The sequence below is a fragment of the Oncorhynchus mykiss genome, chromosome 3 (assembly GCF_057628025.1).
Source record: "Oncorhynchus mykiss isolate SJ-2025 chromosome 3, ASM5762802v1, whole genome shotgun sequence".
Classification (NCBI taxonomy): Eukaryota; Metazoa; Chordata; class Actinopteri; order Salmoniformes; family Salmonidae; genus Oncorhynchus; species Oncorhynchus mykiss.
Window position 1 is genome coordinate 58,910,792 of NC_143024.1, and position 27,723 is coordinate 58,938,514.

Sequence of the window (27,723 nt, forward strand, 5' to 3'; positions counted from 1 at the left end):
GAAATCTCTGAAACATCTCCATTGACGAGTCTACGATACGTAAAACACCAAACAAGAATGGTATTCATGGGAGGACACCACAGAAGAAGCCACTGCTGTCAAAAAAACATAGCTGCTCGTCTGAAGTTCGCAAAAGAGCAACTAGATGTTTACAGCGCTACTGGCAAAATATTCTGTGGACAGATTAAACTAAAGTTGAGTTATTTTGTAGGAACACACAACACTATGTGTGGAGAAAAATAGGCACAGCACAGCAACATCAAAATCTCATCCCAACTGTAAAGTATGGTGGAGGGAGCATTGTGGTTTGGAGCTGCCTTGCTGCTCCAAACCATCAGGGCCTGGACAGCTTGCTATCAGATGGAAAAATGAATTCCCAAGTTCATCAATACATTTTGCATGAGAATGTAAGGCTATCTGTCTGCCAATTGAATCTCAACAGTTCGATGATGCAACAGGACAACGACCCAAAACACAGAAGTAAATCAACAACGAAATGGCTTCAACAGAAGAAAATACGCCTTCTAGAGTGGCCCAGTCAGAGTCCTGTCCTCAAATTGTTTGCGTGTTATTAGTTTAAGCAGCAGAAATCCAAGTAAATTCAAAGGGTTCACATGCTTTTTCTTGCCACTGTACATGATCATATCATGGACTTCTTGGAGGAAGATGCTTTTGATGAGCTACTTGGTGAAGACTAGGACGAAAAGTATGAGACACACACACAAACAGGACAGACAGGCGAACATCTACTAGCAGAGAAGCAGCTGAACTGGTTCCCCCTCTAACCTTCCTAGGTCGATGCTGGTGGACCAAGCTGGTGTGCAAGTCGCAGAAATGTTATAGCCGGGCCTCCCTGGTGGCGCAGTGGTTAAGGGCGGTGTACTGCAACGCCAGCTGTGCCACCAGAGACTCTGGGTTTGCGCCCAGACTCTGTCGTATCCGGCCGCGACCGGGAGGTCCGTGGGGCGACGCACAATTGGCCTAGCGTCGTCCAGGTTAGGGAGGGTTTGGCCGGGTAGGGAAATCCTTGTCTCATCGCGCACCAGTGACTCCTGTGGCGGACCGCGCGCTAACCAAGGTTGCCAGGTGCACGGTGTTTCCTCTGACACATTGGTGCGGCTGGCTTCCGGTTTGGATGGCGCTGTGTTAAGAAGCAGTGCGGCTTGGTTGGGTTGTGTATCGGAGGACGCATGACTTTCAACCTTCGTCTCTCCCGAGCCCGTACGGGAGTTGTAGCGATGAGACAAGATAGTAGATACTAAACAATTGGATACCACGAAATTGGGGAGAAAAAGGGGTAAAAAAATATATTTAAAAAAAAGAATTATAGCCTGGTCCCAGATCTGTTTATGCTGTCTTGCTAACTCCTCATGTATGATAGTTGTCATGCCATGTTGGCTTGGCTATACATAGGAGTTTGATATCTAGCACAAACAGATCAAAGACCAAGCTAGCATTTGGCTGATTGTCAGAACAGAAAGTAACTACTCTAGAAATTGTTGGCTTTGTTACAGGAAAGATAAGAGAATGACTTTTTTTGTGTGGCACCTGAATGCAAGGGCAAGCAGTAGTGTATGATATTATAGTTATGATGTAACTTGTACATTGTTTTCAGGTTTTAATTAGAAAATGTATTCCCCTATCCTTATTCTTTCAATAAATTTATTTAATATATTACATGAGAGTCTATGCTTTCTGTGATTTTGTTTTGGTGCAGATATGCGTTTAATTTACTAGCTGGATAAGAGAGAGTCTGATCACGGAATATTTCGTAGAATTGTAGAAAAGTACCATCAGTCACAAAAACAGGATCAGAATGGAAATACCTTTTCTTGAGAACGAGTTATACCTTCCAGAGCTTGAGTTGTAAAACAATAACTTGAAAAGACATACATGCCATGATTTTTACTTTCATTATAACCTTGTTTGCGATCTGAGACAGTTTTATTTATAGGTTTTATTTATACAAATACATGTGCCACAACAGAGCACTTTGACAGTTTACAATAAAGAAAACAATTGCAGTGCATCTGTTTTATGGTCTTATGTAAATAATTGACAAGAGAATTTACGAAGAATGACAACCTTTCAATAGAGTCCGATTTCTTTATTGACCTAAGATTCTTATTCATTACAAAAAAATGGAATGTTAACTCCAGTGTCATCACAAAGTCTATTTTGCAAAGTGATGAAATAGACTTAGATACTGAAGATTATACCACGGGCCATTGCATCTCAGAGGCCTAACACAGCAAGTAATACCAAGCATACTTAGTGTTGTTTATTAGTATTGCCTCAGACGCAGAGGCCTATAGCCCTGTAGATAATCATGTCATTCTGCAATGAATAGACGGCCAGGACGGTCCACCAGATAAACAGGCTGTTCTGGTCCTGCATCTTCTTGTGACCTATTGAAAACAGTACAATAATGATATAGCAAATTAAGATGCATTATGTATGCCTTTTGTTTTGATGACAAAACAAAGTAGCCTACACACCTGTGGAACTTTGTCGCTTTCAGGGTCCGACTCCAGCTCCAACTGACAGGCCTTTGTTTTGTTTAAGGGTAAGGCCAAATCAAATGTCATTTGTTGTATGCTTTGTAAAAACACAGGGTGTAGACTAACAGTGAAATTATTACTTATGTGCCCTTCCCAACAATACAGAGAGAATGAAAAGGCAATCAGTCTGTGTATGTAAATCTCATTTCATTTTACATTTAGTTTCCTAATGCCTACACAATGCAATTGAGCATTTCAGTGGCCCAAGGGAGCTAAAGCAAGATAAATTGACAAATATGAGTATTATAAAAATAAATACAGTGACTTAGACAAAGTGACAATTTTAAAATGACATTTAAAAGACTGCATGGGGGCTTTACTATTCTCTGAACAATGAGAACATGACTTTAAATACAACCATGAGGAAACATTATGCTGAAGTACTGAAATTCCCCACAAAAGATCATTAATGTTCTCTGAACTATTTGAGAACATTCCCAATGTCAAACCAGTTGGAGAATGTTCCTAGAACCTTACCAACATTTAAATGAAATGTAACCACTTTTGAACTTTTAGGAAACATTCTGTTAAAGTAATGAAATCCCAAGAAAATAACGTTTTTGTCAAGTTCCTTAAAATGTGCTGCTGATAATGTTCCAAAGCCAAGCAACTACCCTGCACAATTCCCAGAAAGTTATATGCAAAATAACCATAGGACAACCACGCTCTCACCAAGCTCTAAGAAACATATGGTTCTCAGAACATTATGTGCTTGCTGGGTTTAGCCCACTGATAAAGACAAGTGAATGAGAGAGCGCTGAATATCTTTGTCTGTTTAATCCATTTAAATTGTGGAGCACACACTTGTCTTGTGAAAACTGCAGCCTACATTCAATCAATTTTACATGTATAAAATTGTCCTGTGCTTGGGTTCTCAAAACATCATAGCAGTAAAACTAAAACAGTTTGTGAGGTATGATGACTCACCTCTGCATCTGGCACCACAATCAACTGCATTCTCATTTACCTATGTAGGCATATCAGAAGACAATATCACCATGATCCAGTAAAGCAATATTGTCACCAGAATCAACACCCTTAACACACACAACACAATTGTTTTAATGAAACTGATGAAAAGCCATGGTGAATGCTATCTGCAAATACTGGTAAAATACTGTTCCTACTGTTTCAAATGTGTAGAGATTCACCAGAGCTGGACAACCTTGCAACTGTACAATCAAAGCCATTACACCAAGGTGCCTGACTGAGCCCCTAAGTGAAATCGCAAGTCATTTACTTCATCCTCTGTGTTTAACTTGGCGCCAAACTACATGGTACAATAGCCAGGACACTGCACTAGCACCATATTCTGTATGCACCCTGACATACCTCCTGGTCAGGTCACGTGGTCAGGGAAAAACTCTAAGCCCCATCTATGGCCTCTTGGCAACACAATCCCAGTTATGAAACCAATGTGGTACATTTTGAAAAACTGTTTCGAAAAGCCCCTGCACTTCTCTGATCAACAGTCCCTCAACCCCTGACATGCCTCTGGTGTAGTCTGGGACTCTGTCCTCCATATCAGGTCCCTAATGTAGATCTAAGTGCTGTAACTTTCAGAATGTAGAGGTCAGCCAACTGGGCAACAGAATAAGGTTAAGGCTATTCCATATACAGACCAAGTCCAACAACCACTCGAGAGTACCGTACTATTTACTGAATTCTTGCAGGACAGTGGAACTTGATAAAAGCGTGCTTATTTATTGACCAATGCATCCTTAGCCTTCATCAGGTTTTAACAAACACTTAACTTCCACTGTCCTTCAAGAATCGATTGATTTCCTCTTGCACCTTAGTTGAAGAGCGAGGTACGGGCAGTGTTCCCTTCTCTTTCTATGGTCTGTAAATCCAAAGTGAATCGGACAGAAGGCCTCCCATACAGCTACCTGAATGAAAATCACTACACAACAGCCATGGGTGACCACATTGCACTCACTATTTTAAGTCTGCTAAATGACTAAAATGGAAATGTAATGCATTTCCATAGTAACCCATTAGCAAAGCCACGTTGAACGCGGGGGTTCTATTCGCTTTCATTCTCGCATGATCCCTCTATTCTTCAAGGCCAAGGCTACCTACAGTACATGCTGTTCCTGGATGAATAGCACAGCTTCAGAAGATTGAAAGAACGAGAGAGAGAAAGCAAGAGGGAAAGAGAAAGAGAGGAGTGTGTGTGTGTGTGTTTTTCAGGGTGGCAGGCTGCATAGGAAGTTGAAAAAGCAACTGCTTCAAAGAAAATGATTTGCCAGCTTAGTGACGAAGTTGGACAAATGAACTCTAGAAATGAATATGAAGAAATCAAGGCCCTCAGGATCTCTTGAGCTCTGTTGAATGATCCCCACCACTAGAGGCAACACTTTGCTTCAATGTTTTAATTAAAAAGCGGAGGGAAAACAAGCACACAAATAATATGCATTACTGTCGTCTTGCAGTGGGAATTAGTCTAAAATAATTTCTGCTATTTGCTATCATTTGCATGTAAATGGGAAGCATAGTGAGTGAACAACCGCCCGTATACACAAAGCAGCAAAGTGAGACCTTGTTTTCAAAACTACTATCTGTGGATCAGTTCACAGTAGCACAGTCAGGAGACCGTTAAAATGACCAGTTAATATTGACCATGTGTGAGTCCCGAAAGGCACATTACTCCGTATAAAAAGTGCTCTACTTTTGACCAGATCCCTACTGGCCTCGGTCAAAAGTAGTGCACTAGAAAGGGAACAGGGTGCCATTTGGGACATCGCCTAGGATGTTGTCTATAACATATGCTAATTTGGAGATGCTCATTTTCGGGTGCCACAGTCAGTTCCGGCAGACAACAGACATATGGACTGCTTTGCTATTTACCGGCCCCATGCCGATTCAGGAATACAAATGAATGCAGGTGACACCATTTACTGTCCCATTCTAGACTTGCCTTTTGTGTCTCTTCGGGCAACTGCGCCACAATTTAAGCAGTTCAATTTAGTCATTAGGGCCTTAGGAATACCCTCTGACATTTCCCAAATGAAAATGTATTTGTTGCATTTTACAACCGAGATTGAGCTGTGTTTAATATGGAAATGGATTAACATGCCCTCCATTCTTTGCTGCATTTCATGATTTGTTTCGTAGTCGACAAGCTGGACACAAGAAAAGTTCCTTTGTGCAGTGAGCAGCTTACGTCTCTGCTGCAGGTCAGTAAGACTTTAGGGGCTGCACTATGCCAAGGCAAAGGAACTGTCTAGTCTGGGAGGACAAAGGAAAATATGCAAAGCTGAGGAAATTAAAATGCGCTCTGGATTTGCATAACAACCAATGCTAATACTCACCACCTAATACTTTGCTTATCCTGACATAGTTGCAAAACCGTGGTAACGTTCACAAACTTCCCAGAATTTCCAGCAATCCTGGTTGGAGTATTCCAGATTTAATGTTTATTCCGACCTTAATTCTGGGAATCTTCCAACTGTCATTTCTGGAAAAACCTGGGGATTTTGGAAGGTTTCCAGAATTTTGCAAACCTATCACAGCATGTAAAAAAGTTCAAGTTTAGGTAGATGTGCAGAGCTCCGCGGTGGGCAAATAATGTGGGGAATATGTTTCGATGAGGGGGAAAAGGGTTCATTTGATGTTGTAACTGACAGATGAGACAGAGAGCATCTGCGTTTTTTTCTCTATTTAATTCATAGAAATCACTACTTGATATAAAATGTAAAAAAAAAAGGCTGAAGTTTGACTTCAATTACTTTGACAATGCACAAATTAAGACGATATAACTTTACAGGCATAACTTCTGCTCCCGTATGAATCGAGTTCAGCGTCATCTAGTAAATATTTTTATTTGCTCTTTTAGCATGTCTCAATTAAGCTGATGAAACAACCAAAACAAAGAACAGGTACACAAATGTGAAATGTATGGTGATATAAAACGTTTCTGTGACAGGAGACGTTAGACGACGTCGCCAAAGTAAGGAGCAAAGAGTGGCTATAACTGTCTGCAGCACAATGTGTTAGCTAAATACGTTACCGGTTGGATGAAAAACCAAGAGAATTGTTCTAACAATATTGTAAACAGCAGTGCAAGAGCGATGCAGTCAAAGTAGAACTTAACTCTTTTTTTCTCTCCCCTCATTCTGATTACTGGAGTTTGTGTGAACTATAAAACATAACATTTTTTTGGCAAGTTGTTCTTTTCTCCAAATGCATCAGCGACAGTGCAAGCCAGGAATGCAAAGATCGCTAGTGCAATAACAGCAATAAAGCACGGCCAATATTGCTAAATGAAATACGTTCAGACATTTCTCAGAAAATCGGCAGCTCTAAAGCGATATACAATACTCAAATGCCCAGGTAACAGTTTCTTCCTTGAAGAATGTGACTATTAGTTCAATATTCCTATATCTTAAAAAGGGATAGTCACCTAATATCCAAGACTATTGGCAGTCTTAAATGCCCTGTAAGCCATCTTTGGATGCCAAAATTTGTCCCACCAAGTGTTTAAAATAAATACAAAACGTGCCACTTTAAGAGCACTGAGCTCAACCGGTCCATTTTCTCCTGTGTGTTGTCCAGGGGAACCGAACTGCCTGCTGGATGTCTTTAAAGGCCTTTAGGTCTCCTCTCCCTGCGCACCAACAAGGAAGAAGCTCAACAGTCCGTTTTAATTTTGTCCAGAGAGTTGTCGATTTTTGTCAGAGTCTTTTTGATGCGTAGCGCCGTTAATCTGGCGGATGGATTCTGGTACCAGCACTCCTTCATAAGTTTTGCGATGGACGTTAAAGTCTGGAAAGCAAGAGGAAATCAGAGTTAAAAATCCATTAAAGTTCACTTTAAAAAAAAAATATATCAAGTGTGAAAGTGTATAGTTCCGCAAAGCAAAGGGTAAAGCAATTATTCTTAAAATCAAATTAAAAAAAAGCTTTTGTCCAGTACACAGAATTGCAGATGTTATCACAGGTGCAGCGAAAAGAACAAATATCAGATTGAGTAATATAAAAAAGCTAGAATTCTAAGCAAAAATGAATTCTGAGCACAAAAGATTTTAACTGCCAATCAGACCATATTGTGTTTTCAATGGAGCTGGGAAATGCGGTTGACGGCTGACAGGCTGTTTACAGAGACAAGTAACCGTCTGATGAGAAAGGACAACCTAGCAGATTGTGCAGAATGCTGCACTGTTTATAAAGAGAGAGATTTGGACAGGCTCATATTCTTTATCAAAACATATTAGCTAGTTCTCGCTCCACCTCTGCTTGTCTCGTCTCTGTACTCACTGGGTCTGAGAACCATCTGTTGGGGATGTTGGGTCTCTGCTGGTCCACACACACCACCTTCTTCATGTCTTCAAAGCTGGGGTCGCTGGGCACCGCGTCATGGAAGGGAGGCTTGTAGTCCTCTACAATGCCTACGCGGAGTGTGTTGGAGAATACACAACATATAAATGTCAATGAGATCTCACATTAATCCGCACGGGAATTTTAATATTGGGCAATATGCAAGTGTAACAGAGAATAGGAAAAATACATGACAGAAATATCCATAAAATCTGCCGAATGGGGGTTTTTATACTGTATTCCATCCTACTTAATTTGACAGCATTTTTTTTTTAAGTGTCACAAAAAACGAGAAATAGCACATAAAATTGCTAACAAGGTACTTTGTTTGCATAGTTCTCACTTGCTACTTATGTACTAGGTGGAAACCCATGGTGAAAGTAAGTCATTTAACTGTGTGGAGAAAGCAAGATCCATTTCAGATAAGATGCCAGTGCCTCTAGTCCCAGACTAGACCACAGACACGGGGGAGACTTCTCCTCTGAAGTCACATTCACTCATTTCCTCAATGAGACTGTTGACTTTAATCCTCGACTTGTTCTGCCAATGGTCAATACAGCTGTATGCATAGCAAAGTGATACAGCGGTCTTACTATTAAGATTGCTAAACACTTCCTCTAAAAGTGGAGGAATCAATTCTCAAATCCAGCTGGACATTATGTTCTACATACAGCTGAAGTCGGAAGTTTACATACACTTAAGTTGGAGTCATTAAAACTCGTTTTTCAACCATTCCACAAATTTCTTGTTAACTATAGATTTGGCAAGTCGGTTAGGACATCTACTTTGTGCATGACAAGTAATTTTTTCAATAATTGCTTACAGACAGATTATTTCACTGTATCACAATTTCAGTGGGTCAGAAGTTTACATACACTAAGTTGACTGTGCCTTTAAACAGCTTGGAAAATTCCAGAAAATGTCATGACTTTAAAAGCTTCTGATATGCTAATTGACATAAGTTGAGTCAATTGGAGGTACCTGTTGATGTATTTCAAGGCCTACCTTCAAACTCAATGCTTTGCTTGACATCATGGGAAAATCAAAAGAAAATCAGCCAAGACCTCAGAAAAATTATTGTACACCTCCACAAGTCTGGTTCATCCTTGGGAGCAATTTCCAAACGCCTGAAGGTACCACATTTATCTGTGCAAACAATAGTATGCAAGTATGAACGCCGTGGGACCACAGAGTCGTCATACCACTCAGGAAGGAGACGCGTTCTGTCTCCTAGAGATGAACGTACTTCAGTGCGAAAAGTGATAATCAATCCCAGAACAACAGCAAAGGACCTTGTGAAGATGCTGGAGGAAACGGGTACAAAGTATCTATATCCACAGTAAAACGAGTCCTATATCGACATAACCTGAAAGGCAGCTCAGCAAGGAAGAAACCACTGCTCCAAAACCGCCATAAAAAAAGGCAGACTACGGTTTGCAAGTGCAGATCGTACTTTTTGGAGAAATGTCCCCTGGTCTGATGAAACAAAATAGAACTATTTGGCCATAATGACCATAGTTATGTTTGGAGGTAAAAGGGGGAAGCTTGCAAGCCGAAGAACACCATTCCAACCGTGAAGCACGGGGGTGGCAGCATCATGTTGTGGGAGTGCTTTGCTGCAGGAGAGACTGGTGCACTTCACAAAATAGATGGCACCAAGAGGAAAGAAAAATGTGGATATATTGAAGCAACATCTCAAGACATCAGTCAGGAAGTTAAAGCTTGGTCGCAAATGGGTCTTCCAAATGGACAATGACCCCAACATAACTTCCAAAGTTGTGGCAAAATGTCTTAAGGACAACAAAGTCAAGGTATTGGAGTGGCCATCACAAAGCGCTGACCTCATTCCTATAGAAATGTGTTGGCGGAACTGAAACAGCGTGTGCGAGCAAGGAGGCCTACAAACCTGACTCAGTTACACCAGCTCTGTTCGGAGGAACGGGCCAAAATTCACCCAACTTATTGTGGGAAGCCTGTGGAAGGCTACCTGAAATGTTTGACCCAAGTTAAACAATTTAAAGGCAATGCTACCAAATACTAATTGAGTATGTAAACGTCTGACCCACTCAAAGAAATAAAAGCTGAAATAAAATCACTCTACACTATTACTTTGACCTTTCACATTCTTGAAATAAAGAGGTGATCCTAACTGACCTAAGACAGGGATTTTTTTACTAGGGGTTAACTGTTGGGAATTGTGAAAAACTGAGTTTAAATGTATTTGGCGAAAGTGTAAGTAAACTTCCGACTTCAACTGTATTATGATAGGTTTTGATTATGCCCTGACAGGGACATTTGAGACTATTCCAGGAACAGCATGCATATGCAGACAGGCAGTTTACAGAAAGATACCTACAGAAGCTCTGTATGATCAAACTACTACAAGGCATGTTTAACATGCTTTATAAAATAGCCCTAAATGTATGACATTCTAAATGTTTGTTTTTAATTCTACATTTTTACTGAACACTTGTTATAGTTGATGCACTGTTTTAGATGAGAGCTAGCAAGTAAGTGTTTCATTGCACTGTGTACACTACACTGTATTCTATGCATATGACAAATCAACTTTGATTTGATGGTCAATGTTAAAGGAGTGAGAGAGAACAGAAGAAACCATTCAATGTGTATTGTACTGACCGTTGCTGACCGTGCTCCTTGCAATCTCCCACAGGACCAGGCCAAAGGCCCAGATGTCCACTCTCTTGAAGGACTCAAAGCAGTCCATCTGGATGGAGTCGTCCAAGACCTCTGGGGCCATGTAGCGCTTCGTGCCCACTTTCGGGTTGTTGCCCACGTCTAGCTCGTTTGTGTCTTGGAAATGCATCACAGCAAGACCTAGGCCAGAAAATATTTTTATTATCATTAAAAGGATTCAAAATATGGTGTCTATGTACCAAAATGATTGTCCCTGTTAACTTAATATATCTGAAGCACAGTATACAGTCCTCTGGTGGACGTGATTAGAATAGCATTTGTAAAAAATAAAAAATAAAACTGTTGTCAAAAACAACCATATTTATCCAATATCAAATTACGCCACGATCGTATCACAACAAAAACAACTCGTCAACATCCTGTTTGTGAGCAGAATGCAGCTCATAAACAACTTAAAAGGGATGACGGTCGTGATCTTAGCAGTAGTCTCCATGAGTAGCCAGAGCTACCTGAAATGACTCACTTATCATTGGCACCGAGAACTTTGAGTTTGGGACATGAGTGCTCCTTAATGCATGTTTGGTTAAGGCTTAAAGAGCTTCCTGCTCCGTTCTTCCTCTAATGCTAAAAAAAAAACAGGGTAGATGAGGGAAGAGGGTTGGAGTGGTTTGGTATTTGGTATTTTATTAGGATCCCCATTAGCTGTTGCAAAAGCAGCAGCTACTCTTCCTGGGGTCCACACAAAACATAATGACATATCACAGAACATCAATAGACAAGAACAGCTCAAGAACAGAACTACATACATTTGTTTAAAAAAGGCACACGTAGTCTACATGTCAATGCATGTAAGACGGAAGATGAGTTGGTTCAGGTTATTAAATCAACCTACACTGTAGTGTTTACAAACACTACAGGAACAAGATCATCCACGTGTATCGATCACATTTTCAATAATGCTGTAGAACTTTGTATATCTGTACCCATTGGATGCAGTGATCCCAATATAGTGGCTATATCCAGGAAAGCCAAAGATCCAACAGCTGGTCCTAAAATTGTGTATAAGAGATCATACAAAATATTTTGCTGTGACTCTTATGTGGATGATGTTAAAAATATTTGTTGGTCTGATGTGATTAACGAGGAGCATCCAGACGCTGCATTTTATGAATTTATGAAATTACTTCTTCCAATTATTGATAAACATGCACCTGTTAAGAAACTGACTGTTAGAACTGTTAAAGCTCCATAGAATTGAAGAATTGAAAAACTGTATGGTTGAAAGAGATGGGGCAAAAGGAGTGGCTAATAAGTCTGGCTGGACATCCGACTGCCTTACTTACTGCAGATTGAGAAATTATGTGACTAAACTCAACAAAAAGAAGAAACTTTATTATGAAGCCAAGATCAATGATATAAAGAATGGAACATTTTTTGGGGAGTAGTTCTAATTAAATTATGGGCAGAAAGACAAATTCAACTCCATCTTTCATCGAATCAGATGGCTTATTCATTACAAAGCCATTTGATGTTGCCAATTATTTAAATGATTATTTCATTGACAAAGTGGGCAAACTTAGGCAGGAAATGCCCACGACAAACAGTGAGCAATTATATTCATGCATAAAAAACAAATAATGAAAGAAAAGCATTGCAAGTTTGAATTTTGTAAAGTTAGTGTGGGAGAGGTGGGAAAATGATTGTTAACGATCAATAATGACAAACCTCCTGGCATTGACAACTTAGATGGAAAGCTACTGAGGATGGTGGCTGACTCTATAACCACTCCTATCATTCATATTTTGAATCTGAGCCTAGAGGAAAGTCTTTGTCCTCAAGCCTGGAGGGAAGCCAAAGTAACTCCGCTACCCAAGAGTGGTAAAGCAGCTTTTACTGGTTCTAACAGCAGACCTATAAGCATGCTGCCAGCTCTTAGCAAACTGTTGGAAAAAAATGTGTTTGACCAAATACAATACTACTTCTCTGTAAACAAATTAACAACAGACTTTCAGCATGCTTATAGAGAAGGGCACTCAACATGTACTGCACTGACACAAATGACTGATGGTTGGTTGAGAGAAATCGATAATAAGAAGATTGTGGGAGCTGTACTGTTAGATTTCAGTGCAGCCGTTGATATTATTGACCATAACCGGTTGTTGAAAAAACTTAAGTGCTATAGCTTTTCAACCTCTGTCATATCGTGGATTCAGAGCCATCTAATAGAACTAAGGGTTTTCTTTAATGGAAGCTTCTCTAATGTCAAACATTTAAAGTGTGGTGTACCGCAGGGCAGCTCTCTAGGCCCTCTCTAGGTCCTCTTCTATTTTTACCAATGACCTGCCACTGGCATTAAAACAAAGCATGTGTGTCCATGTATGCTGATGATGATTCAACCATATACGCATCAGCAACCACAGCTAAAGAAGTCACTGAAATCCTTAACAAAGAGTTGCAGTCAGTTTTGGAATGGGTGGCTCTAAAACTAAGAGCATTGTATTTGGTACAAATACCTCAGACCTCAGCTGAATCTGGTAATGAATGGTGTGGCTGTTGAACAAGTTGAAGAGACTAAATTACTTGGCGTTACCTTAGAATGTAAACTGTCATGGTCAAAACATATAGATTCAATGGTTGCACAGATGGGGAGAGGTCTAGCCGTAATAAAGAGATGCTCTGCTTTTTTGACACCACACTCCAAAAAGCAAGTCCTGCAGGCTCTAGTTTAGTCTAATATTGATTATTGTCCAGGCGTGTGGTCCAGTGCGGCAAGGAAATACCTAGATAAGCTGCAGCTGGCCCAGAACAGAGCGGCATGTTTCGTTCTTAATTGTAATCAGAGGGCTGCTATAAATGCTACACATGTCTCCCTTGGCTAAGAGTTGAGGAGAGACTGACTGCATCGCTTCTTTTTATAAGAAATATTAATGTGTTGAAAATCCCAAATTGTTTGCATAGTCAACTTACACACAGCTCTGACACACACACATACTTATCCCACCAGACATGCCACCAGGGGTCTTTTCATAGTCCCCAAATCCAGAACAAACTCAAGAAAACATAAAGTATAGAGCCCTTATTGCATGAAATTTGCTTCCATCTCATATTGCTCAAATAAACAGCAAACCTGGTTTCAAAAAACATATAAAGCAACACCTCATGGCACAACGCCTCTCCCCTATTTGACCTAGATAGTTTGTGTGTATGCATTGATATGTAGGCTACGTGTGCCTTTTTAAAAATGGATGTATGTAGTTCTGTCCTTGAGCTGTTCTAATGATGTTCTGTATTATGTAATTCTGTATTATGTTTCAAGTTTTGCGTGTCCCCAGGAAGAGTAGCTGCTGATGGGGATCCTAATAAAATACCAAATAGTTCCGGCTTTGGTCTTTGTCATGGTAGCAAGCAACGGAGGTTATGCTGTATCTCCTCACAGTTCCAGACAGGGCAGGTCACGGGGAAAATTGAAAATAACAAAACAGCAGGGATGTAGACAGCCACAAACCCGGGACAACCTGTGGTCCCAGCCACAAATGGCTAACTGTGTCACGGGCTGCATTCAAGAAAACCTTGCTTGCTTGATATGCAGCTAGCTAGCTGCTAGGCTAGAGACAAGCAGTCCCAGCAACTGCGTCAAGTGATCCAAACTATGAAGCTAGATAGCTCCCAAGAACTTTGGTGACAGTTTAAATGTTATTTTTATCCCTTTTTCTCCCCAATTCCATGGTATCCAATTGGTAGTTACAGTCTTGTCCCATCGCTGCAACTCCCGTACGGACTTGGGAGAGGCGAAGGTCGAGAGCCATGCGTCCTCCGAAACACAACCCAACCAAACCGCACTGGTTCTTGACACAATGCCCCCTTAGCCCGGAAGTCAGCCACACCAATGTGTTGGAGGAAACAAGAGTCACTAGAGCATGATGGTACAAGGACATCCCGGCTGGCCAAGCACTCCCCTAATCCGGGCCAATTGTGTGCCGCCTCATGAGTCTCTATGGTCGCGGCCGGCTGTGACAGAGCCTGAACTCGAACCAGTATCTCTAGTGGCACAGCTAGCACTGCGAGGCAGTGCCTTAGACCACCGCCCCACTCGGGAGGCCCTATTACCACCAATATATCATATGGCCACAACAGAAAACAGTCACATTATATTAATTTACAACATCTAAATGAACAACAACCAGTGGAGGCTGGTTGGAGGAGCTATAGGAGGACAGGCTCACTGTAATAGCTGGAATGGAATAGATGGAACGAGTCAAATGTGGTTTCTATGTTTGATACCGTTCCATTTATTCCATTCCAACCATTACAATGAGCCCGTCCTTCTATAGCTCATCCCATCAGCCGCCTCTGACAACCAATACAAATCTTGACTGAACGCACACAGTATGCTTTATATCCACAACACTATGCTCTTACCCAGGTCGGCGATGCAGCACTGGCCGTTCTTGTTGACGAGTATGTTTTTGCTTTTGAGGTCTCGGTGGGCGATGGCCGGCTTGCCCTGGGTGCCGAAGATCTCCACGTGGAGGTGTGCCAGGCCGCTGGCGATGGACAAAGCCATGCGCAGACAGCTGGCTGTGTCTAGGGTGCTCAGCTGCAGGTAGTCGTACAGGGAGCCCATCTCGTGGAAGTGGGTGATTAGCCACAGCTGTGTACTCGAGTTTCGGGAAGTCATGTCCGAAGCGATGAAGCCTGCAGTCAAGGACACACACACACATTAGAACCCAGGGAAAAGCTGGGAAAGGTATTTCTTCAAATTCAATATGACAGATATTTCACTAAAATAAAAAACATTGCCAGACAGATTTGACATCCCACAGGTCAAATGTTTACTTAGTCTTCCATTGACACCAATGCAGGACTAAGTTAAAAAATAAAAAAAAAACATTCCACTTTAGTGGGAGTTTGGATTTGCCCAATATAGACCAGCTCCTGTCAGACTGGGTTGCTTCGCCCAGAGCGTATCTGGAGGTACGTACCCAGGATGTTCTCATGCCTCAGCAGCACTGTGTTGTAGATCTCAGTCTCTCTGAACCAGGACTTCTCATCTCTGGAGGAGAAGATCTTCACGGCCACACTCTCCCCCTGCCACTGGCCTCGCCAAACCTCACCGTAGCGCCCCTTACCTATAGCGGGGGAAACAGGGGAGAGATGAGAAAACAGCAGACATTCTCAAGTCCTGCTTTCATAAGAAATGTTTTTCGAGCAGAAGTGCTGACCTAGGATCAGTTTTAGATCATCATTATTAAAATGATACGGGCAGGGGAGACCTGATCCCAGATCAGCACTTTGAGATGCTTTGGGAAAACAGATCTGGCCTCAAATGACATTCATCAAATACAGTGGAAAAATATCAACCTGTCAAACTAAGACAGGAATACAGAACAGGAATGTTCCCCTCCTAACTCAAAAGTCAGATAATCTCTGTACATAGAGATTGTTATTGGTTTTATAAAGTCAGTGTTACACAAAACTGTAGACCATTAGTTAATGGAACACCGTACCTTTATTTTGGTCATATTACTCAACTTGACCTTTTGCATGAACTACATCCCCATTTGACACGAAACCAAACATGTTTCTTAAAAATATTTTTGTTGGTAGTTACTTTGCCTATCTGGCCAGGTTTCAGACCGAGCTGTAAGAAAACTAAGAACACTTCCAAAACAATTATACTAAGAAAAACTCTGAGGGTCAGGGAACAGCACGGGCTCTGTTTTGCAAAACAAATCTGTTCCCAACGGTGCTTCACCCCTAAAAGGGGCATTTTACGCAAAAACCACATCCATGCATAAAATGGATGCCCTGATCCTAAACGTACACCTCAGCTACTGAACAAAGAGAGAACAGACTGTATTGGATACTGACCCACACATTCGTTGAGTGTGATTTGTCGAGCGACGGTTCTCTGAACTAGGAAGGGGAGTCCGGAGCCGCTTCCCGACGTGCACGAATGATCCAGCAAATCCTGAGAGAAGGGGAGGGACAGCCAATAAATGAACAGCATCCAGAGGGTGCCGGTAGTCCCGAGATGAAAAAGCTGTCCCAGCCCCGGACATAGCAGAGCATCTGGGATTCGTTGGAGCCTGATTGGAGTGGGAGTTGTTCATACTGCTCAGACTCCAAGGGCTCTCTTGCCGTCTCTCTGTCTGGTTAGTGGCCACACTGCAGAGACGTCGGTCTGTCAAATCAAATTTTATTTGTCACATGCTTCGTAAAGAACAGGTGTAGACTAACAGTGAAATGCTTACTTACCCGGCCCTTCCAAACAATTCAGAGGATTTAAAAATAATAATAACAAAGAATAAATACACAATGGGTAACAATAACTTGGCTATAGATAGAGATATACAGTGCCTTGCAAAAGTATTCGGCCCCCTTGAACTTTGCGACCTTTTGCCACATTTCAGGCTTCAAACATAAAGATATAAAACTGTATTTTTTTGTGAAGAATCAACAACAAGTGGGACACAATCATGAAGTGGAACGACATTTATTGGATATTTCAAACTTTTTTAACAAATCAAAAACTGAAAAATTGGGCGTGCAAAATTATTCAGCCCCCTTAAGTTAATACTTTGTAGCGCCACCTTTTGCTGCGATTACAGCTGTAAGTCGCTTGGGGTATGTCTCTATCAGTTTTGCACATCGAGAGACTGAAATTTTTTCCCATTCCTACTTGCAAAACAGCTCGAGCTCAGTGAGGTTGGATGGAGAGCATTTGTGAACAGCAGTTTTCAGTTCTTTCCACAGATTCTCGATTGGATTCAGGTCTGGACTTTGACTTGGCCATTCTAACACCTGGATATGTTTATTTTTGAACCATTCCATTGTAGATTTTGCTTTATGTTTTGGATCATTGTCTTGTTGGAAGACAAATCTCGGTCCCAGTCTCAGGTCTTTTGCAGACTCCATCAGGTTCTTCCAGAATGGTCCTGTATTTGGCTCCATCCATCTTCCCATCAAATTTTAACCATCTTCCCTGTCCCTGCTGAAGAAAAGCAGGCCCAAACCATGATGCTGCCACCACCATGTTTGACAGTGGGGATGGTGTGTTCAGCTGTGTTGCTTTTACGCCAAACATAACATTTTGCATTGTTGCCAAAAAGTTCAATTTTGGTTTCATCTGACCAGAGCACCTTCTTCCACATGTTTGGTGTGTCTCCCAGGTGGCTTGTGGCAAACTTTAAACGACACTTTTTATGGATATCTTTAAGAAATGGCTTTCTTCTTGCCACTCTTCCATAAAGGCCAGATTTGTGCAATATACGACTGATTGTTGTCCTATGGACAGAGTCTCCCACCTCAGCTGTAGATCTCTGCAGTTCATCCAGAGTGATCATGGGCCTCTTGGCTGCATCTCTGATCAGTCTTCTCCTTGTATGAGCGGAAAGTTTAGAGGGACGGCCAGGTCTTGGTAGATTTGCAGTGGTCTGATACTCCTTCCATTTCCATATTATCGCTTGCACAGTGCTCCTTGGGATGTTTAAAGCTTGGGAAATATTTTTGTATCCAAATCCGGCTTTAAACTTCTTCACAACAGTATCTCGGACCTGCCTGGTGTGTTCCTTGTTCTTCATGATGCTCTCTGCGCTTTTAACGGACCTCTGAGACTATCACAGTGCAGGTGCATTTATACGGAGACTTGATTACACACAGGTGGATTGTATTTATCATCATTAGTCATTTATGTCAACATTGGATCATTCAGAGATCCTCACTGAACTTCTGGAGAGAGTTTGCTGCACTGAAAGTAAAGGGGCTGAATAATTTTGCACGCCCAATTTTTCAGTTTTTGATTTGTTAAAAAAGTTTGAAATATCCAATAAATGTCGTTCCACTTCATGATTGTGTCCCACTTGTTGTTGATTCTTCACAAAAAAATACAGTTTTATATCTTTATGTTTGAAGCCTGAAATGTGGCAAAAGGTCGCAAAGTTCAAGGGGGCCGAATACTTTCGCAAGGCACTGTATATATAGCCGTGTGTGTGTGCGTAGAGTCAATAAGCAGGGGTACGAGGTAATTGATGTAGATATGTACATATAGGTAGGGATAACGTTTCTAGGCAACAGGATAGATAATAGACAGTAGCAGGAGTGTATGTGATAAGTCAAAAGAGTTATTGCAAAAAGGGTCAATGCAGATAGTCTGGGTAGCTATTTGGTTAACTATTAAGCAATCTTATGGCTTGGGGGTAAAAGCAGTTCAGGGTCCGGTTGGTTGGGTCTGTCTGTGTGTCTGGCCTCCCTGGAGCAGCAGCAGAGAGTCCTCTGCTTGGTAAACAACAGCAGTCCCTGGTGATTAGTGAGCTGAGGGGGCTGATAGATGTGATGTAATCCCAGCCCTAGACTCCAAACAGGCACAATGCTGCTAAGCCTTTAATGTGCATCTTATCTCCAGGCTTCTGCAGGGTACCATGACTGACACAAGGGAGCAGTGTTGAGCTCCAAATTTGGCTGAGAAAAACACTAACAAGCAGAGAGGACAAAAATGGAAACATTTAAGAGAGATTCTTAATGCATAAAACAACCGTTGTGTGAAAGCAGGTAAAGGAATGCTAAATGGAAGCTGTAAATCCAAATGAGAAATCATTTTGTTGTTGTTTAACATCCCTGTTTGGTGGGAGGGCAGATCTGGGCTGTTCGGTGGAAGGGGGTAGGGGAGAGAGGAGTGGGGGGAAATTCAGCCACAGCATTATCATAATCACAACAGACTTAGGCACCCAGGGCCTAGGGAGAGGGAGACCTGCATGTGTTTTAAGGAAATGTGTTTATATGTTTGACTGCCACCACTGCTCCTAATAACTTTCCTCTGGGTGCTGCCAAGCACTTTTTAATTACACTGAAACAAACATTCTGCGGCAGCATATTTTGGGTTTCCGTTGCCAAGTACTGTGATGGGTTTGGAAATGGCTTGAAATAGATCCAAAAATCGGCAATTCCTCTAGCACACCCCAGCCCACTGTTTTCAGGGATACTGGTCAGTTGTCACGCTTTGCTGTAAACACTAGACGTGTTTAGTGTTTTCCTTCAAGTTTTTAATTAAATTCATGGGATTTTCAAACAAAGTTTATCAAAACAAACACTGATTACAGTTGCGAGCTCAAAGCATTCTTTCACGACAGTATGCAAAAATTCTACAAAACGAGCAATTTTGTTGAAATCATGTGTATCCGTGATAGACTCCATTTTCTCTGGTAAAACAAGATGCCCATTTTCCATCACATTGGTAGAATAAATACTTTCATTCCCAATTGAGAGGGCAGAAAATTAATCCCAGCACAGTTGATATAGGCCAACTACATGAACACCCAGGACCATGGAGTGCATGACTACCTAGCACGCACTCTAGTCTAGTGCACACAAAAATGCTCAACATAATCACATAGCTTGAGAGTCCATAAATGTTTTCAGTGCTGTACTGTGTGGACTAACCACAAACCACAGCTCCCCACCCAGCCTATCCCAGACCTTGGCCCATATTTCTAAAGCCTCTCAGAGTAGAGTGCTGATCGAGGATCAGTTAACTTTTAGATCACAATGAAATTACATTATGGACAGGCAGGACCTGATCCTTGTAAAGCTCTCCTACTCTGAAATTCTGATAACATGGGCCCTGGTATGGTGCAGTATGATCATGTCCTACTCACCGCCAGTGTGCTATCCCCCACGTTGGAGGCTATGAGTCCGTCTATGGTGCCGTACTCCGCCTCCCGGGCCGTCAGCCTCTCCATCTGGTTCTGGTGGATCCGTCTGAACACCAGGATGGCGATGCCTGAGAGGACGATGAGCACGATGACCGGAGCCACGATGACGATGGCCAGTGTAGTCAAGCTGTAGTTGGGTAGGTCGCCTGCTACGAGGAGAAGAAAGGGGTTTAAGTTCATTTGAACATCTAGGTACATAGAGTAAAACATTTGGACACAGCTGCTCATTCCTGGGTTTCTCTTTATTTTTACTATTTTCTACATTGTAGAATAATAGTGAAGATATCAAAACTATGAAATACCACGGATGGAATCATGTAGTAAACAAAAGTGTTAAATATATTTTACATTTGAGATTCTTCAAAGTATCCACCCTTTGCCTTGATGACAACTTTGCACACTATTAGCATTCTTTCAACCAGCTTCATGAGGTAGTCACCTGGAATGCATTTCAATTAACAGACGTGCCTTGTTAAATGTGTGGAATGTCTTTCCTTCTTAACCTCTTAGAGCTCTAGGGGCGCTATTTCATTTTTGGATAAAAAACGTTCCCGTTTTAAGCGCGATATTTTGTCACGAAAAGATGCTCGACTATGCATATTCTTGACAGTTTTGGAAAGAAAACACTCTGAAGTTTCAGAATCTGCAAAGATTTTGTCTGTAAGTGCCCCAGAACTCATTCTACAGGCGAAACCAAGATGATGCATCACCCAGGAATTAGCAGAATTTCTGAAGCTCTGTTTTCCATTCTCTCCTTATATGGCTGTGATTGCGCAAGGAATGAGCCTACACTTTCTGTCGTTCGCCCAAGGTCTTAGCAGCATTGTGACGTATTTGTAGGCATATCATTGGAAGATTGGCCATAAGAGACTACATTTTCCAGAGGTCCGCCCGGTGTCCTTTGTCTAAATTTGTGCGTAATCTTCAGGTGCAGGCATTTTCTCCTGGGATTCAGGAGAGAAAGCATGTTTCCAAGAACGATGTATCAATGAAGAGATATGTGAAAAACACCTTGAGGATTGATTCTAAACAACGTTTGCCATGTTTTCAGTCGATATTATGGAGTTAATTTGGAAAAAAGTTTGCGTTTTGAGGACTGAATTTATGGATTTTTTTTGGTAGCCAAATGTGATGTATAAAACGGAGCTATTTCTAATACACAAGGAATCTTTTTGGAAAAACTGAGCATCTGCTATCTAACTGAGAGTATCCTCATTGAAAACATCAGAAGTTCTTCAAAGGTAAATGATTTTATTTGAAGGCTTTTATGTTTTTGTTAATGTTGCGTGCTGGATGGTAACGCTAATGCTAACGCTAAATGCTAACGCGAAATGCTAACTCTAGCTAGCTACTTTTACACAAATGATTGTTTTCCTATGGTTGAGAAGCATATTTTGAAAATCTGAGATGACAGTGTTGTTTACAAAAGGCTAAGCTTGAGAGATGGCATATTTATTTCATTTCATTTGCGATTTTCATAAATAGTTAACGTTGTGTTATGCTAATGAGCTTGCTGATAGATTTACACAATCCTGGATACAGGGTTTTTTTCATAGCTAAACGTGACGCAGAAAACGGAGCGATTTGTCCTAAACAAATAATCTTTCAGGAAAAACTGAACATTTGCTATCTGAGAGTCTCCTCATTGAAAACATCTGAAGTTCTTCAAAGGTAAATGATTTTTTTGAATGCTTTTCTGTTTTTTTGTGTAAATGTTGCCAGCTGAATGCTAATGCTAAATGCTACGTTAGCCATCAATACTGTTACACAAATGCTTGTTTTGCAATGGTTGAGAAGCATATTTTGAAAATCTGAGATGACAGTGTTGTTAACAAAAGGCTAAGCTTGAGAGCTAGCATATTTATTTCATTTCATTTGCGATTTTCATGAATAGTTAACGTTGCGTTATGGTAATGAGCTTGAGTCTGTATTCACGAACCCGGATCCGGGATGGGGAGATCAGAAAGGTTAATGCGTTTGAGCCAATCAGTTGTGTTGTGACAAGGTAGGTGGGGATAGCCCTATTTGGTAAAAGACCAAGTCCATATTATGGCAAGAACAGCTCAAATAAGCAAAGAGAAACGACAGTCCATTACTTTAAGACATGAAGTTCAGTCAATCTGGAAAATGTCAAGAACTTTGAAAGATTCTTCAAGTGCAGACGCAAAAACCCTTTAAGCGCTGTGATTAAACTAGTTCTCATAAGGAACATCACAGGAAAGGAAGACCCAGAGTTCCCTCTGATGCAGAGGTTAAGTTCAATAGAATTACCAGCCTCAAACATTGCAGCCCAAATAAATTCTTCAGAGTTCAAGTAACAGACATCTCAATATCAACTGTTCAGAGGAGACTGCGTAAATCAGGCCTTCATGGTCAAATTGCTGCAAAGAAACCACTACTAACGGACACCAGTAAGATGAAGAGACTCGTTTGGGCCAAGAAACACGAGCAGACAGACATTTGGTGGAAATCTGTCCTTTGGTCTGATGAGTCCAAATTTGAGATATTTAGTTACAACCACTGTGTCTTTGTGAGACGCATAGTAGGTGAACAGATCATCTCTGCATGTGTGGTTCCCACTGTGAAGCATGGAGGTGGTGGTGTGATGGTGCTTTGCTGGTGATACTGTCAGTGATTTATTTCAAATTCAAGGCACACTTAACCAGCATGGCTCGTGTTTGTTATATTGTTTGATGTTCCGTTCATTATTAAACTCACCACCTGCACTTGCTTTCCGACTCCCAGCGTGTACGTTACACAGTTTATGAAAATGTTAAACTAAACGTTGCGTCAGCCTCATCACGTAAAACTTATTTTGTATTACTTTGGGATCTATCGCATTCCACAACTGTCCCAGACTATGTTTGGAATATTTATTTATTGCACAGAATAAGTCAACTTTGGTAATATGGGGGCAAGGACATTGACATAGGCGAGTGCTTTTGCTGTTCATTAGGCCTACTCATATTGTTGCTGACAAAAAGTAAATGTGGACAGTTCTTCCATTATCTTCAATATGCACCAGGGAATTGGATAAGGACGCACGCAGTTATGTCCCCGATGTGTCGATCTTCACTTATAGCCTGTGAGAAAGACCCGATTACATGGATGAAGAGGAGTGAGAGGTGCTTCGGAGCACTCAGCACTCAGGGAGAAGGGAATTATAATGATTATATTTAGCCCAAGGGCACAACGTCATTGACTTAATTAATGGCGTGCATTACAGCCACACAAAGGGGATGTCAACGGGAAATTTGAGGCATTATCAAGTGCTTGTCAAATTGTGAATAAGAGACTGATGAAGTGTGTACAGCCTGTGCAAACTCACGTCTTTCAATTTATTAAAAATCAAAACATATAGCCCAACGCTTTAAGAACTACTAAAGTTACATTAACTCTAAATTAAGCATATAGGAGTACCGATTTACTTGTTAACCGCTCAACAAAATAGCCTCGTACGCACTCCTTCAAATCTTGGAGAAAATATCCTTTATTTTATTCAGCTTTGTTCAATTGTATTCTTCATACTATAAAATTATGCCACAGAATTCTAAGAAAAACAAGTGAAGCCCACAGCCATATGGCATAGCCAGATCAGGACCTAACATAAGGATAACTTCCGAGTACGCCATTTGATTCTACTGAAAAATAGTACAAAAAGTTATGCGCCAGTGGCTTATCGAGGCCAAGAGAAGCAAGGAGATAATACATGTGTTTGTTAATCAAGAGTCAATCATTTGATTGACAAATCACCGTCTCACAGAATTTTGTGACCGCCACAGCAGAGGAAACATGTTCTCTGAAGTGCTGAATCATGCTTCACCATCTGGCAGTCTGACTGACGAATCAGGGTATACCAGGAGAATGCTACCTGCCCCAAAGCATAGTGCCAACTGTAAAGTTTGGAGGAGGAAGAATAATGGTCTGCGGATGTTTTTCATGGTTCGAGATCTTAACGCTAGGGCATACAATGACATTCTAGACGATTCTGTGTCCTGAACTTTGTGGCAACAGTTTGGGGAAGGCCCTTTCGTGCTTCAGCATGGCAATGCTCCCATGCACAAAGTGAGGTCCATACAGAAATGGTTTGTTGAGATCGGTGTGGAAGAACTCATTCCAAAATCATTGGCATTAATATGAAATTGGTCCCCCATTTGCTGCTAAAATAGCCTCCGCTTCTGCACTCGGCGGTCCTGTTCTGTGAGCTTGTGGGGCCTACCACCAAGCGATTGAGCCGTTGTTGCGCCGAGACGTTTCCACCCCACAATAACAGCACTTAGTTGACCGGGACAATTCTACCGTTGCAGAAATTTTACGAACTGACTTGTTGGAAAGGTGGAATCCTATGACGGTGCCATGTTGAAAGTCACTGAGCTCCCCGTAAGGCCGTCATAGTGCCAATGTGTGTCTATGTAGATGTCATGGCTGTGTGCTTGATTTGATACAATAGTCACAATTTCATCCATTTGAATCCCACTTTGTAACAAAATGAGGAAAAAAGTCAAGATGGTCTTGTCAACAAAATATATATTAGGGTAACTCACTCTTGTTAGTTTAATGTTTTTAGAAGCATTTGTTAGTTTACAGAAGATTTGATTTAGCCAAATCCACTAATTGGAAGTGGTGTCCACATATATGTGTGTGTGTGTGTGTGTGTGTGTGTGTGTGTGTGTGTGTGTGTGTGTGTGTGTACAGTTGAAGTCGGAAGTTTACATACACCTTAGCCAAATACATTTACACTCAGTTTTTCACAATTCCTGACATTTAATCCAAGTAAAAATTACTACTTTATTTTAGGAATGTAAAATGTCAGAATAATAGTAAAGAGACGCATTTCTTTCATCACATTCCCAGTGGATCAGAAGTTTACATAGCCTCAATTAGTATATGGTAGCATTGCCTTTAAATTGTTTAACCTGGGTCAAACATTTCAGGTAGCCTTCCACAAGCTTACCACAATAAGTTGGGTGAATTTTGGCCCATTCCTCCTGACAGAGCTGGTGTAACTGGGTCAGGTTTGTAGGCCTCCTTGCACGCACACGTTTTTTTCAGTTCTGCCCACACATTTTCTATAGGATTGAGGTCAGGGCTTTGTGATGGCTACTCCAATACCTTGACTGTGTTGTCCTTAAGACATTTCGCCACAACTTTGGAAGTGTGCTTGGGGTCATCGTCCATTTGGAAGACCCATTTGCGACCAAGCTTTAACTTCCTGACTGATGTCTTGAGATGTTGCTTCAATATATCCACATCATTTTCGTGCCTCATGATGCAATCTATTTTGTGAAGTGCACCAGTCCCTCCTGCAGCAAAGCGCCCTCACAAAATGATGCTACCACCCCCGTGCTTTACGGTTGGGATGGTATTCTTCGGCTTGCAAGCCTCCCCCTTTTTCCTCCAAACATAACGATGGGTATTATGGCCAAACAGTTCTATTTTTTTTTCTCCATCAGACCAGAGAACATTTGTCCAAAAAGTACAATCTTTGTCCCCATGTGCAGTTGCAAACCGTAGTCTAGCGGTTTGGCGGTTATGCAGCAGTGGCTTCTTCCTTACTGAGCGGCCTTTCAGGTTATGTCGATATAGGACTCGTTTTACTGTGGATATAGATACTTTTGTACCCGTTTCCTCCAGCATCTTCACAAGGTCCTTTGCTGTTGTTCTGGGATTGATTTGCACTTTTCGCACCGAAGTAAGTTCATCTCTAGGAGACAGAACGCGTCTCCTTCCTGAGCGGTATGATGGCTGCGTGGTCCCATGCTGTTCATACTTGGGTACTATTGTTTGTACAGATGAATGTGCTACCTTCAGCCATTTGGAAATTGCTCCCAAGGATGAACCAGACTTGTGGAGGTCTACAATTTTGTTTCTGAGGTCTTGGCTGATTTCCTTTGATTTTCCCATGATGCCAAGCAAAGAGGCACTGAGTTTGAAGGTAGGCCTTGAAATACATCCACAGGTGTACCTCCAATTGACTCAGATGATGTCAATTAGCCTATCAGAAGCTTCTAAAGCCATAACATCATGTTCTGGAATTTTCCAAGCTATTTAAAAAGGCACAGTCAACTTAGTGCATGTAAACTTCTGACCCACTGGAATTGTGATACAGTGAATAAGCGAAATAATCTGTCTAAACAATTGTTGGAAAAATGACTTGTGTCATGCACAAAGTAGATGTCCTAAACGTCTTACCAAAACTATAGTTTGTTTACAAGAAATTTGTGGAACGGTTAAAAAATTAGTTTTAATGACTCCAACCTAAGTGTACGTAAACTTCCGACTTCAACTGTATATGCAAAAAATGAAACGTCCTCTCACTGTCAACGGAGTTGATTTTCAGCAAACTTAACATGTGTAAATACTTGTATGAACATAAGATTCAACAACTGAGACATAAACTGAACAAGTTACACAGACATGTGACTAACACAAATGGAACAATGTGTCCCTGAACAAAGGGGGGGGGGGGGGGTCAAAAGTAATAGTCAGTATTTGGTGTGACCACCAGCTAGCTGCATTAAGTACTGCAGTGCATCTCCTCCTAATGAACTGCACCAGATTTGCCAGTTCTTGCTGTGAGATGTTACCCCACTCTTCCAGCAAGCCACCTGCAAGTTCCCGGACATTTCTGGGGGGAATGGCCCTAGCTCTCACCCTCCGATCCAACAGGCACCAGACATGCTCAATAGGATTGAGATCCGGGCTCTTCGCTGGCCATGGCAGAACACTGACATTCCTGTCTTAAAGGAAATCACACATAGAACGAGCAGTATGGCTGGTGGCATTGTCATGCTGGAGGGTCATGTCAGGATGAGACTGCAGGAAGGGTACCACATGAGGGAGGAGGATGGCTTCCCTGTAACGCACAGCTTTGAGATTGCTTGCAATGACAACAAGCTCATTCCGATGATGCTGCGACACACCGCCCCAAACCATGATGGACCCTCCGCATCCAAATCGATCCCGCTCCAGAGTACAGGCCTCAGTGTAAGGCTCATTCCTTCGATGATAAACGTGAATCCGATCATCACCCCTGGTGAGACAAAACATTGACTCGTCAGGGAAGAGCACTTTTTGCCAGTTTTGTCTGGTCCAGCAACGGTGGGTTTGTGCCCATATGCGACGTTGATGCTGGTGATGTAGTAAGGCAGGTCCTCACCAGACAACAGGCCTTCATGCCCTCAGTCCAGCCTCTCTCAGCCTATTGAGGACAGTCTGAGCACTGATGGAGGGATTGCGTGTTCCTGGTGTAACTCGGGCAGTTGTTGCCATCCTGTACCTATCCCGCAGGTGTGATGTTCAGATGTACCAATCCTGGTGTTGTTACACATGGTCTGCCACTGCGAGGACGATCAGCTGTCCGTCCCGTCTCCGTGTACAACTGTCTTTGGCGTCTCACAGTACGGGCATTGCAATTTATTGCCCTGGCCACATCTGCAGTCCTCATGCCTCCTTGCAGCATGCCTAAGGCACGTT

General features: G+C 41.8%; 1 protein-coding gene across 4 annotated transcripts in view; it reads right to left on the minus strand.

The window, feature by feature from the left end:
• Positions 1 to 6,207: 6,207 nt before the first annotated feature.
• The window catches only part of LOC110520052 (activin receptor type-1), a 40,349-nt gene continuing 18,833 nt past the window's right edge, over positions 6,208 to 27,723 (minus strand). For 3 of the 4 annotated variants that reach the window (XM_090229637.1, XM_021597030.3, XM_021597031.3), the window contains exons 6-12: positions 20,191 to 20,396; positions 16,409 to 16,508; positions 15,520 to 15,666; positions 14,957 to 15,232; positions 10,520 to 10,717; positions 7,820 to 7,950; positions 6,208 to 7,328 (exon numbers count right to left, since the gene is read on the minus strand). In XM_090229637.1, the coding sequence (XP_090085763.1) occupies positions 7,194 to 7,328; positions 7,820 to 7,950; positions 10,520 to 10,717; positions 14,957 to 15,232; positions 15,520 to 15,666; positions 16,409 to 16,508; positions 20,191 to 20,396 (1,193 nt within the window). In that variant the 3' untranslated portion in view covers positions 6,208 to 7,193. Of the gene's footprint in view, positions 7,329 to 7,819; positions 7,951 to 10,519; positions 10,718 to 14,956; positions 15,233 to 15,519; positions 15,667 to 16,408; positions 16,722 to 20,190; positions 20,397 to 27,723 lie in introns of all 4 variants that reach the window. The other variant, XR_016494730.1, reaches the window with a different exon arrangement.